This window comes from Drosophila subpulchrella, unplaced genomic scaffold (genome assembly GCF_014743375.2).
Source record: "Drosophila subpulchrella strain 33 F10 #4 breed RU33 unplaced genomic scaffold, RU_Dsub_v1.1 Primary Assembly Seq354, whole genome shotgun sequence".
Lineage (NCBI taxonomy): Eukaryota > Metazoa > Arthropoda > Insecta > Diptera > Drosophilidae > Drosophila > Drosophila subpulchrella.
The window spans coordinates 2,743,828-2,757,176 of NW_023665577.1; the positions used below are offsets into that span (position 1 = coordinate 2,743,828).

General features: G+C 41.6%; 1 protein-coding gene across 1 annotated transcript; it reads right to left on the reverse strand.

The window, feature by feature from the left end:
- Positions 1 to 8,625: 8,625 nt before the first annotated feature.
- On the reverse strand, positions 8,626 to 12,728 carry LOC119560295 (nose resistant to fluoxetine protein 6). Its single transcript, XM_037873665.1, has 11 exons — positions 12,549 to 12,728; positions 12,158 to 12,480; positions 11,073 to 11,513; positions 10,643 to 11,015; positions 10,509 to 10,582; positions 10,248 to 10,447; positions 10,078 to 10,190; positions 9,804 to 10,020; positions 9,572 to 9,744; positions 9,032 to 9,512; positions 8,626 to 8,972 (listed from the first exon to the last, which is right to left on the reverse strand). The coding sequence occupies exons 3-11, from the start codon at positions 11,350 to 11,352 to the stop codon at positions 8,706 to 8,708; spliced, it is 2,178 nt and encodes a 725-aa protein (XP_037729593.1). The 5' UTR covers positions 11,353 to 11,513; positions 12,158 to 12,480; positions 12,549 to 12,728; the 3' UTR covers positions 8,626 to 8,705.
- Positions 12,729 to 13,349: the final 621 nt, after the last annotated feature.

Sequence of the window (13,349 nt, forward strand, 5' to 3'; positions counted from 1 at the left end):
GCGACCTGTCAGCTTCTAATGAGGGGATTTAAAACTGCATTAAGCTCAGCCAGCGATGGGCGATAAGTCCGCAGACAAGTGCCAACTTGGCAGTTGTCGCCTGTTATTGGCTGCATTTTTTATGAGCTGCCTGCATAGCTAACTTTCTGACTGACTTTCACTCTTGGCCCGGCCAAATATTTTACGAGTTCAGCGACCTCGCCATCCGGTGGCTTAATATGCAAACACAACATTATAATGACCGCAGGACACAAATGGAAATGGAAATGGACGGAGCACAGCCATGTTTTTATGACTTTGCCGGCCACGAGTTGGCCAAGTGCGTAATGAAAAATGTATTTATTGTGGAATAAAAATATTTATCAGTAAATTAAACGCCCTGTCAGTCGTCTGGATCTATCCAGAGTGTCGTCTTCAGTGCAGATTGCATGATGAAATTCCGGGGCGGTCAGAATCACCCGAGAAGGCCCAAACCAGCTGGCCAGGCCACTAAATTTAGAATCGGAATCCGCTGGACGATAAATTTATGCTCTCAGCGGGAACCAGTTTGTTACCCCGCTTTTACAGCCTAAACATAACGATTATGGCTGATGAAATATTCCGATCCCTAATGGGTTGGGATCCCAGTTCGGCTCAAATAAATCCGCGGTTGTCCAGGAAAGAGTGCATCAAAACATTCGACTCCCGGCGAGCAGCAGCGAAACAAATAACCATATGAGGGTTATTCACTTCCCCTTTTATTTATCAATGAGGGAACAGGAAAAACACGTTAATCAGATCGATCAGGGCGATAAAAGTCATTTACAAAATTATTATGGACGGCTGATTGAACAGCAACAATGAAATAAATTTAGATCAATAGGGTAGAAAAGAAATAAAGGAATAGACCATGGATATATGTCATTTACGTATTTATAGAAGGAATATTGGAATCATTTTCCATGACAAAGGCCACCTTCACTTCCCAATATTAAGGCCCGATTTGAAAGAGTCCCGAATATTTCGGACCGGTTTCAATTAAGGGAACTCTGCTGGCAATTAGAATTGCAAATGAAACTGCCCGAAAAGAGCCAAAAATATAAACCAGAACAACAAGACCAGCTGAGCGTGTGTCAAAAATAAAATGTGAAGGGGAGCTGGGAGCTGGGAACTGGAAGCTGATCCGAGCTCAAGACGAAGACTGAATCCGGAAATGGCACCAAAGTGCGGAACAAGTGGCCGGCGCTTTTGGGGATGGAACTTGGGGTTCCCCCTTCGAGGATTGCGTGGGTGCTCACAGTGTTTCAATTTTGATGCGCCCAGAAACAATTTGAGAGTAATGACGAAGAAAGTTGTTACTCGGCGTGTGGCTCATTTGTCAGGGATTGGGATTAGTATGGACGGGGTCTGAAACTGGGACATTCTGGAGCCTCCAACAGAGCGGGTTATAATCTAAACGGTTCGTGGAAAATAGGCATGCATAAATTTATAGGTTTGGGAATGGCGTGAAAAATGGTCAGGCAGTTTATTTAAAGAGGCTTGCCTTTAGATTTTCATCAGCTCTGCTGTTATTTTCCAGCTTTTAGCTGGCATCGATTGATTTTTGATAGACGCACACGCAGAAGCCTCTTTGGTTTAATTGCCCAAATCAACGGGCATGAATAAAATGGCTATAAATATGCGTATACTTGAATTAAACAAATTGATTTCGGACGTATGAATGAGTACCTGTGCTGTACAACCAAAACAATTGGGTTTAATTGGCCAATTGACTGGCAACATTTGCCATTAGGCCCAAGGAGTGACTGTGACTTCCTGAGTTAAGGCGGTGCTAATTGTTTAGTTAAGCGCGGCTGAATATAAATAGAACTTAATGAGGGAGTGGCGGGGGCATTTTTTCCAAGTGGCCATATGGCCGCACTTTGCACGACAAATGAGGCGTTCCTTTCACTCCTTGATTGCCGGCATTTCCCAGGGGGCAAAGATCGTGGAACGGGTTTACGAGGGTGTCGCCTCTATATCATTTCCCTCCATGAAAAACTTTTCCCATTCAACGCTTCCCGGTATCATTTATCTGGAGGGCGCACAGACTTAATAACCCATTTGTTGGCTGATCTCGGAGTCATGACTCCCGGGCATACAAATGGCCAATAAGACCTGTCATAAACACCAGCCGGAAAAGCGAGACATCCATATGCCGTGGTGCGGTATAAAAAAGCGGTAGGCAAACGACCTTGCCGAGTGGCAAACATTTGGCTTCTAATTAAGCTCCGAAGGCAGGAAAACAAGAGTCCCCCACGAGCACAAGGCAATGATTAAGCGCCCACGTACGGAGCACTACGGAATGGGGCTTTGAATGGCAATTCGGAGGGGAACTCCGGAGGAGGTGGTGGCCTTCATGCCTTATGCGCGTGCTAATCAAATTGGGTCTAGTCCCTGTCTGCGAGGTGGAAGTAGTGTATCTTTTGCGGCCCAGGACCGCCTTGTTTATCAGCAGTCTGCGCCTAATGTGTAAGTGTGCCAAAACTGATTGCATAATTATGCAAATGCCCCGGCACAATATACGTCTAATGAATTACTCAGACTTCCAGAGCCATACTCGGCCAGAAGGCCAAAAGTGATAGCCACGGCTCTTAGTCAGCAGTCAAGGGGCTCAAAAATAAGCAGGCTGTGGAAATGGAGTGGGAAAATGTGCGGGAGAAAGGGAAAGCTCCTTCCTCTGGCGGAGTTTTTTTGTCGATAATGATTATACAATAATTTGTTATTGTGACCCCGGCTTTGTTTTCGGGGTGTTGGTAATTACATTTGACTTGGCGAGACGCAGGGGAAGTGTTACGGATTAATCGAATTAGGCCCAAATCTGTGACAACAAGACGGATAATTAACAGCCGTCGTTTCCTCATTGCCAGTTGCAGGACTCACACATAATCACAGAGAAGAAAAAATATTTGAAACTTTAATACAGTTTATGACAGCATTCATTACTTATAAACCATTGACTTTTCTTAATATCAGTCGAAAATAATACTGCAAGTATCAATAACTAGATTATTTACTTGAAGAAAAATAAATTAAGTGAAATTAAATCATTTCATATCAAATTAAATACAGGTAGGTTGGAAAAATATCACCATTATACAAGTAATTAATTTAATTTTTAACATTTATAGTATTAGTAATTAGGAGTGGTTACACCATTTGGTAGATTTATCAAAAATAGCAAAATGGAGCGCGACAAAAAACGTATATTAAGGGGTTCGGTGTTCAAGATTCAATAGTTTTAGACCTTTTGGATTTTTTGATACAATGCGGAAAACAACTTTGAAAGATAAATCACTTTTTTTGAATATATTCCATTTGAGGTGTATTAATGTTATAAGTGCTGTCACTTGAACTATTTTGTTTAAACAAAAGAATCAGCCAAATCGCTATTGTATAAGAGTAATTATAAGCAATTTTGAATTATATCGACTAACTTAATATCGAAATTAAGTATTAAAGTCTGTACTAAACACATTTCTCTGCTATTAACGGGTTGTTTTCAATTCACAAGCCAGATCTTTAAGCCAAACTTAACATTAAGTGTTCTTACCTGAAAAAATGGTTTGTCTTTTATTTCGTGAAGAAACCACTGTAACGTTCAACTTTTTTCCGTGCTGTAATAGTAACTGCGTTGACAGTAAATTAAACACGCATTAGAACATCCCCTACAGAAACCCCAACCCTGCACGAGCCCCTTCAACAATTCATAATCGTTAAACTTAATCGCTGAGCTCATTTTCGCCTTGCCCTCTTGTTTATTTTTCCAAACATAAAGAAACCCACTCGCAAAAGTTCAATCGAAAATTTGGCCATAAAAAAGAATTAGCACACGCAGAAAGTAAGAGTAAGAATTTTAACAAAATAAATATGAGGCCCATTAAAACTATATCGACAATCATCAATAGTTTCGATTGGGGTTAAGCAAACGTTGCACCGAAAATAGAGCCCGATTCCCAGCGCCCAACCCATCGAAAATATCACCATCACCCGTTTTTAGAAGGCCCACCTTTTATTTGCATTGCGGGTGACAGTTGAGTTAAATTTTGAAAAGAAATTCACGATGGGAATGGAATGGAATGGCGGGGCTGCTGTTTATTATGTCGGTGAGTCAGTGAGCGACAAAAACGGGGGGCACTTCTTATTCAGACGGCGTCCCCGCGATTTTGCAAACGCGATCGCGATTGTCATTGCCCCAAAAAGCAAGGCCCAAACTAAAGTCAAGAAATCGAAAGGCGCCACACACACGCGTCTGGCAAATCAAATGGACGAGCGACTGACTTAATTTTCCCCTCATCTTCTGTCTTTTTCGGTGGACAGCCGAGACGTGTTTGACCGCATACTTTTCCTTTCTTTTTGTTTTTCTCTGGTTTCGCTCGATTTTCCATTTTCATTTCCAGCAGTGCGTAATTAGGCAGAGCACGGCGTAAAAAACGAGACCGCCAGATAGAAAATGGCAACATGAAAGACGAGCGCACAAATCACAATTCATACTCGCATAAATAAAGACATTTGATTTGGAACTGGGCCTTTTAGATGACCGAAATAGCAAAGCCCAATCATCTTGTGTTGCAGGCGGAAAATTCTCAAAACGAAACGCCGGCCTCTCTGGCGTATACGCAATAAATTTTCATATTTCTTATGCCGCTCGCGCTCTTTTATCCGATTCGCCCCCAGTTCGTTGGTCTAAGCGATATAATGGGATGAACTTAGTCGGAGGAGAGATGGTAATAGAACCCCTCCCACATATGACGTTTTGACTGCCCAAATTTATAAACAAGCCGAAGTGAGCCGACTAAATCAACCTTTGTGCGTATTAAATATGTTTGGCATTAAATTTGCGCGGCAATACGAATGGTAAACAAAAGGCCCCAAAGAGCGCCAACAGATGTTGCATTTATTTAATGAGCCGACGATGGGTGGGCGATGGGCGATGGGGTGTTGGAAATGTGTTCTTAAGCAAATAAAAACCCATATTTATACAACTTATTCGGTTATTTCGGGACGGTCCCTTGAGTATGGGAACGTGAGCCGCCAAAATGAGTTGAAAAGTTCGGCGACAATGCGCGGAATTTTGAGTGGGGCTCAGACCCGGGCTCAATTCAAGGTCCCTGCGAAGGGAGTTCGGGTGAGAAATTCAAGAAGCTCACTTCGCCACACTTTTCGAGTGCGGTTTTGAAGCATGCACTCGAAATAATCACGATCTTGATCATCCCAAACCTATAGCGATCCATAAACACGATGATGACGATCATGACTTGACGGTTGCGTACGCTCAGCAGTGGCATTAATTTGTCAATGTTTATATTTTGAAATCAATATTATCAGCAAAATAAACATTATTAATAACGATGCTTGAGAAGCGGTTCAGTGGATAGTCGGGGCTGTTCAGATAAACAGAACCATTGAAACGCGTATGCAAATGCCGGCAAGTCGTTTGGTATCATTTATTCGATCGAAAATATAATGCGGCATATTATCGCAGAGGTGGGATTTAAGAATACTGTTACTACACTATATAAGTAAAAAACCATAAAATAAAATTGTATGTTAATAGAAAATAAATATAAAAGAATGTAGTTCGTACAGGCAAACAATTAATGTTGTTGCCATGAAGAGCACTCTCTTAAAGACCTTCACCATAAGTATTCGAAGCAGATAACCCTTTATAACCTTTATTAACATTGTATTCAGCCCAATTTACTTTTCACATTATCAAGAGCATATGAGTTCCATTCAATGGCACTATCATAGACACCTTCACTTTGTTGACACACCGCAAGTGGAAAACTACGCGGTCGCCGGGGAGCCACTTACCTGCGAAAAGCCGGCGGAAAACTCAAGATCGGTGGGGAATACGGATCGGGAATGTGGAACTGTGCCGTCGATCCCCGCAAAATGCGTGTGCTGCGGTGGCAGGTGCATTAATTTCCGATGTCAAACTTCACGGCAACACTTAACGAAATACTTTTTTATGTTTTGCATGTAATTAAAAGCATTAACACGCCGCCGCCGACAACCGCAGCCAGCTGACATCGGTGTTGACATTAATGACGGCGGCAAAGTGCAGGCGGATCGGTTGGGTAGCGGGAGTAGTCACATATAGCGAAGACGAAACTGGAACTGAGGCATGTACCGCGATGCACCCGTCACTCGAGAACTCTATTTCCCAAAACTGTTCGTTTCCAGAATAAAACTTTCTTCTTTCGCCGCGACAAGGCCAAACTGATCCAGCCAACCGCTCGACGGCAGGTTTTCCAAAAGACTAACAGCGCGGTTTTCTAGCAAACAATTTTCATACGCCGTGTTTGCCGGCATGGCCAAAACAACTGGCCAAAAGCTCTCTGGGGGAATCGGCAAAGTTTCGGATTCAAGCTAGCCGAGAGCTTTTCCACTCGGCTTTCCCTCCGCCAATTTGTCATTTTGGCGCGAAAAGCATTCGACGGGGCTTTAGTGAATGGAGCAGCAAAGCGTCTGGAAATCGGACTTTGTTTAGATTGCGTAGAAAAGCGGGCGGAATCTCTATGACGCAATCTGAATGAAGTGCGCGTAAAAGCTGGCTTGCAATCACGGTCAATACAGGGTGCTGCAAGTACACACGGAGAAAATATGGTTCAATTAACTAATTTTAGCCATTATTTAACGATTTTCGAATGTGGCTTAGAACCATATATGAAATCAGCACCATTTACTATATGTATGTTACAATTTACAGTTCAAGATAAAAATTGAACTTTTTTGTATTTAACATTTGAATATAGTAATATTTTGTACCATACATTTTATGGGGAAAGTCGTAAAATTGTATCATATATAATTTTAATATGTCTGTGGTTAAAATATTCACTTTTTTTTAGATAATTCGAATTTTAAAAAAGAAAGAGAGTTTTAAAAAGGTACATATAGGTACTTTTATTAACATCAAATAATTTTATTTCTTTTACTTGAAGTACAAAGGGACTTATTTTTCAACGGACTAAAGAGGACCTTGGTGAAATTTTACTTATTTGTATTTATGTATTTTATATTATTGTTTTGAGTTATTAATTTTTCACAAGGAGTAACCAAATGACTTGTTAATTTTACTATCTTAACCATTATCTTTATTTAAAAATTCTAATTTACCACATTTATATCGTTAAATCTACTATATGGTATTGAAAAAAAAGTACTGATCAAAAATCTTTGAACTACATCTAAGACTACTATTAACCCTTTAAAAAGGTATAACAATGTCAGATTGCTACTAAAGCTTTGACAATAAAATTTCAAATAGTAAGTGGCTTTAAGCACTGTAACTAATGTCTGCCATTTGCCAATAATAAATCACTTTTTCTTATCATTTTCAACGATACACTTAAGTTTAATTCGTTCATTTAATTAAGTCCATTTTAAAACGTAATCAGTCTTAATCCAATCTTAATCTTTTATGAAGTCTAGGAATTTGAGCAACGGGTCTTTGGACCCAACTTGGCTAAGAAATCGTAAAATTGTATTTACATAACAAAACATTATATTTAGAACCTTAGGATAATTTAACCATACAGTGATGCTCTTTTAACAGATAGATAAACTTGATTGGTGATCCATGCTAAGAAAAATAATGGTGCTAGTTGCAAAATATGCTAATTTAGAATGCAAATTTGTAATACACCTGTTAAACTAATATAACTTACGGTTCCAATGTACAACATTTTATAAGTAAATATTCATAAATACAACGATTTTATTTTTAAAACGATGACAAGTGCAAGTGTTTTTAGATCTGATTAGAGTATACAGTCACTATGCACTTAAGGATTATAAACCTTTGGATTTCGTCGAATGACTATCTAATCGAAAGGTCTTTCGTTTCCAGAAAACAATTAATGGGATTTCCTTGTTGCTTCTGTCAACCAACTCAACATTAATTGGCGAAGAGAGCGACAGGCGCTTATCAGGGCAATAATAAACCAAATGAGCAATCAAAATATTATTGGTTTTTGGATTTCCCAAGCTCCAGCCGCTCAGATATCAATCAGCAGCCATCTGATTCTCGAAATTCAAGAGGCTTTTATAACGCTGGAGTCTATCTAAAATACGACTGTTGATAATCAATACCGTTTTACCTAAGAAAACTTATTGATCATATTATTTCTTAGTAAACGGTGTTGCTTTTAATTCACTTTACTGTAAGAAACAGTTTATTATTATAAACGGCAATCAAGTTCAAGTTTAGTGAAAACCCACTCAAACGTGCTGAGTATTCTGTGAGTCAAGTTCTGCTCAAGGTCCAAGGAGTCCACATGGTCATAATGCGTGATTTATGGGAAACTGTGCCGCTTTCGATGTTCCTTTTTTGTATTGTTCTGGAAACTACTAATATCAATTTCCTGGCGACCAAATTAGGATATAATCTATTAGATATCTAATGATCTTTAGTAATGCCAGGCATACATATTTGAGCTGAACAGGAACATAGTGTATCTGTCTATAGACATCATATATGAAATTACATCACGCAAGAGCGTGATATGTGCATATGTGTCCGACCAATCCCCCATCTAAGATGTTTTCAATGTTAGTTAATTAAGTCCATATATAATTTTTGATCGGTTTATTTCGGATACGACATGTAAATATAAATAGTATTCTATATTTATTTCTATAAAGATTTGGTTTCTTATTAGCCCTTAGAACTAGCAGTTTTAGTTAGTCTGGAGCTCAGTCTTGATTTCCAGAGGAGGAGCCGATGCCGAAGCACCTTCGTTCAAAGGAGCAGCCAGCTTCTCTACATCAACAGGTGTTGGGTTTGCCTCTGGCGAGGACTCAGCCGGCAGTACCTTGGGCTGGGGAGCTGGTCTTCGGTTCGGCAGGAGGAGACTCTCCACTCCGCCGCAGGGAGCTTCGATCAAAATGTACATGACATAGGCGAGCAGCACTGAAAAACCGAAGTCCTGCCAGAAACGCAGCATCTGTGGGGGAGAGTAGATTGTTATTTCGGAACCTTGAACAGTAACCCCGGGATGCTTACAATGTCGTAGTTCGAGAAGTAGGTGTTGACTCGCGTGCGCCCACCATTGAGGTTCTGGATCACCAGATGTCCCATGTAGGTGCAGAAGGAGAGCTTCGACAGGGGCTGCCAAAGTGGCGAGCTGAGGAAGGAGTTGGCCAGTCCACCGTATCCCTTCATGCAGGCAAAGACCACCCAACTTAAGCCGAGGGGCCAGGCAACACGAGAGAGCGACACGTAGAAGGCCTCGTTAAGGATGGGAATGGTCTTGGACTTGAACGTTCCATAGGGATACATGGCAAAGATGCAGGTAAACATCAGGGCAAAGCTGATGATCCACCCCAGCCAGACAGCAGGACGACTCAGTTTGATGTCCTTTCCACGGATCGAGTGCAGGAAGTAGCCGAACAGGAAGCCAACTAGCCATCCAGAGGTTCTGTTGTGGGTGTAGTGGGACAGATCTTCGGAGTATTCGTTAGGTCCACCGCCCGTGCCATTTAATCTGTTTTTAGTAAATAACATTACTAAGACTCCTAAACATTGGGTTAAAACCAAACTTACAGAGAATAGTCGTTAATCACCATAACGCTGAACAAGTAGGCGACGAATCCCAGAGTAATTAGCAGAACAACCGCAGCACCTTTCTTACCCCACTTGTAGACGATGAGCAGCAGGAAAGGACCGAGGATATACAACTGCATATCGATGGCCAGGTACCATGTGTGTTGCAGGCACTAAATATAATGGGTAATGATTACAATCGCGCAAAAAAATAAAGCAAGTTCGGACTTACACTCTGATGGGTGGCGTAGTTCTGAATGTAGAGCAGGGTCCAGTACCAGTTTTCTTCGCAGGTAGCGTAGTTATCAAAGTTCCAGTTGCCGAAGAGCGGGCCGTCGCCCAAAAGGGGCAGTATCTTCCAGTAGAGCAAGATACAAGCTGCCACGATGGGTGTGAGGCGCAGATAGCGATGGAGGTACATCAGTGGAATATTCAGCTTTCCCTTGGACCTTAAATGATTATTGTAGATATAGGAAGGTCGGGGCTAGGGGGAGTATACTACTTACTTTTCCATCGCACGCAGAGCGACCATGGCAACGAGAAGTCCGCTTATAAAGAAGAAGGTATCCACTGCAAACACGCCCTCTTGGATAATTTCCATATAAGGTGTCTTGGCCCACTGATGATATACAAATTAATTTAGGTAATTTTCTTTTAAGGTTATATTTCTACTTACACTATACACATCGTACAGGTTGATGTTGGGGGAGGTGATACCAATAATATAGTCGTGACCATAGCACACCCAAATCAGGGACATTCCACGCAGTCCATGAAGACACTCAACAACATTGGGATTGGACTTGGTACTAACAGTGAATATAAATCGGGAATTGGCACGAGCGGAGAAAGCCTTCACGATAGCAGGAAGTTTTTCTACAAATATAATAAAAATATAGAGAGGTGTTTTCCTATGTGGAAAAACCACTATGCTTACTTTGATCCTCACACAAGAAATAGTCGTAGAGCGTGGCCAAAACCACCAATCCGCCAAACACAGAAAAAAGAGCGCTGTAAATGAAACACTCGAATAAAGTAAAATCTTAAAAAAAATATAAATTTATAACTTACATGGAGAAAATGGTCACGGCATCGTATTTTTCACGCTCAGCAGTTTTGCAGGTGCTTTCGCTGACCAAGCTCGATGTCAGTTCCAATCCGATCAGTTGTTTCACGACTCGTTTCAGGAGTGTGTCCATATTGGTGGCCGAACAGGAGGCGGGGAAGCAAACGGCCGACTGGACATTCATTAGATTCGAGAAGCCACCCCCAACACCACCACCAAGCAAATCCGTCAGAGGCAGTTTGGCCAGGCAGTATTTTCCAACCACAGTGGAGCCCGATGCGACGGTTTGTTCGATGGCAACGCACTCGTCGTAGTGACCCAGGTCCTTGAAGTGACCCTTCAGGATTCCAGCCGGAATGGAACCCCAGGAGTCAATCACTGTGCAAAGACATCTTTTAAGTCTCCACTCACAATTTCACTTCACCTAACACTTACTTCTGTAGGACCAAAGGCTGCCGGAGGCCAGTCCTGCGGTGAGCTGAGCAAATTCCGCATAGCACAGTAGATCCGAAACGGTGGGAATTCGTCCTTCGGGTACAAAGTCCTCTATTGTTACATTCCGGTAATTGGTAAAAAACTCTTCTGACAAATGCCTTAGTTTGTTTAACTTCTGATAGTCCTCTGCATCCAGTTCCAAGCCTTGGGCTGGACCCAGATCGAGGGCACTGGCTATGGCCAGGCCTAAAAGAAGTAGTACTAGTGTGATTTTCACCATCTCTGTAGACGTTCGACCGCCGAATATTTGGCATCCGGACTGGAGCGACCCCTTTTATAAGCAATGTCTAGTGTTCGTCTGAGATAAGGATTAGTAATATATGGTGACTTTCGATTAGCCTCCTTCCTGCGTTAACGTGACTCCGCAATCTTCGGAAATACCTTTAAATACAATAAAAAAAATTTATTATTTTGATTAAAATCATTTAAGAAACTTTTGTTTTTGCATATTATGGGGGTCGAGTGTGATTATCTTATCGACGCAGAACACTTCGGGTGCTAGAGTATTAAACAACACTTTAAATTCATATAAATAATAAACTAATACTTCCAAAGTAATTCGCGGAATTTAAGATCATAATGTGCACTTCGTATATCGGTGGTGTGCGAAGAGGAATACCAAATAGGGATATGAAGTGTTCAGGGGTTCCTCGACCTTGCCCACTTGAGAACAATTCCTACGGTCCAAAAACCAACCATTACCTGATATTAATATACTGCAAATCACTTTCTTATCTGTCGATGTCTGGTAAATAGAACACGCTTGTGGCTGGTCGAGTGGGTTTCTAGGCGCTATTTATGACTTTCTGATTAAGTAGAGGCGATCAGTCCGGAAAGCTGATAGCAGGTATATCTTAATAATCTGATCTTTGCAATTAGTTCATTTACATGAGGCCGGTTTCGCGTGGAACTTGATCGACTTGAAAAGTGATCAGCCGGAGTCGCTGCCACGTGTCACCATTAATATATGGTCAGCTAAATCTGTCTGCATCTTTAATGGTACTGTAATTGAACACATAACTCACATTTAACACATCTTTTGTAATAAGTAGAGCTATATTACTAGTGGCAAGTGTTTCCCAAAGATAGTTTAGGCCTGTCCAGGTACTCCACTTATTTTCCTTGCTATTTTATTGGGATTGAAAGTCCCTGTCTGCTTTTCAAGCTCTTCAGGTGTTTCCAAGGCTTCCGGGGCTACCTCTGGAAGCCGTCTATCAGTGGGTTTGGAAGCCGGTTTTCGGTTCGAAAGTAATAATGTCTCCAAAACGCCACAAGGAGCTTCGATTAGGATGTACATTACATAGGCGAGCAGCACCGAGAACTTAAAGTCCTGCCAGAAACGCAGCATCTATAAATATCATCATAATAATGCAAGTTAGTAAAGATCAATTTTAAGAGAGCTTGCTTAACACTCACCACATCGTAATCGGAAAAGTAGGTGTTCACGCGAGTAGGTCCCGCATTGAGGTTCTGAACGAAGAGATACCAAATGTAGACGCTTTGAGAGTGGCTGCCGCAGTCGAGAGGCCAGGAAGGAGTTGGCCAGTCCCACCCAACTTAGACCCAAAAGCCAGGCAATCCGAGGCAGCTGGGCAATACAGTACTTGCACTGGATATTAAAACTAGACCCGATGGCGTGATCAATTCTAACGCACTCTTCATAATGATCCAGGTCTTTGAGGTGACCCATTAGAATTCCTGCCGTCGATCACTGGACATTTCACTTTAACATTTTATTCACATTCTTTATCTTTCTCTGAACTTACTTTTGTATGCCCATAGACTTCCTGAAGATAGTCCTGCCGTCAACTGGGCAAACTCCGAATAACACTGTAAGTCCTGCGCGGTGGGTAGCCTTTTGTCTGGAACCAGATCGTATAACGTTATGTTCTGATAGTAGCTGAAGAACTCCTCTGGCGAATGCCGCAATCTGCTTAGACGATGATATTCCGTCATATACTTGATATCGCCGTCCGGAAGTTCCTCATTTGGAATTTCGGATTTTCCTAGGGCAGCGCCAACTAGAAGGATGACTAATAGACTTGTGGCCATTTCGACGACCAACTTGCAAGCAAATGATCAGCCTTAGGATTGCCACTTATCTTTTATAATAGTCATTACATTTGCAAGGTTCACGATGATTTGGTGTTAACCCTAAGTACTAACATACAATTTTAACTTACGAAGAAGTCGGTTTTTTACAGAATCATTATGAAC

Coding starts and splice junctions, on each gene's coding strand:
- LOC119560295 (XM_037873665.1), bottom strand. CDS start 11,352: ATGGTGAAAATCACACTAGTACTACTTCTTTTAGGCCTGGCCATAGCC. Junction 9,745..9,803: donor ACTACGCCACCCATCAGAGT/GTAAGTCCGAAC, acceptor CATTATATTTAG/TGCCTGCAACACACATGGTA. Junction 9,513..9,571: donor GTGATTAACGACTATTCTCT/GTAAGTTTGGTT, acceptor TACTAAAAACAG/ATTAAATGGCACGGGCGGTG.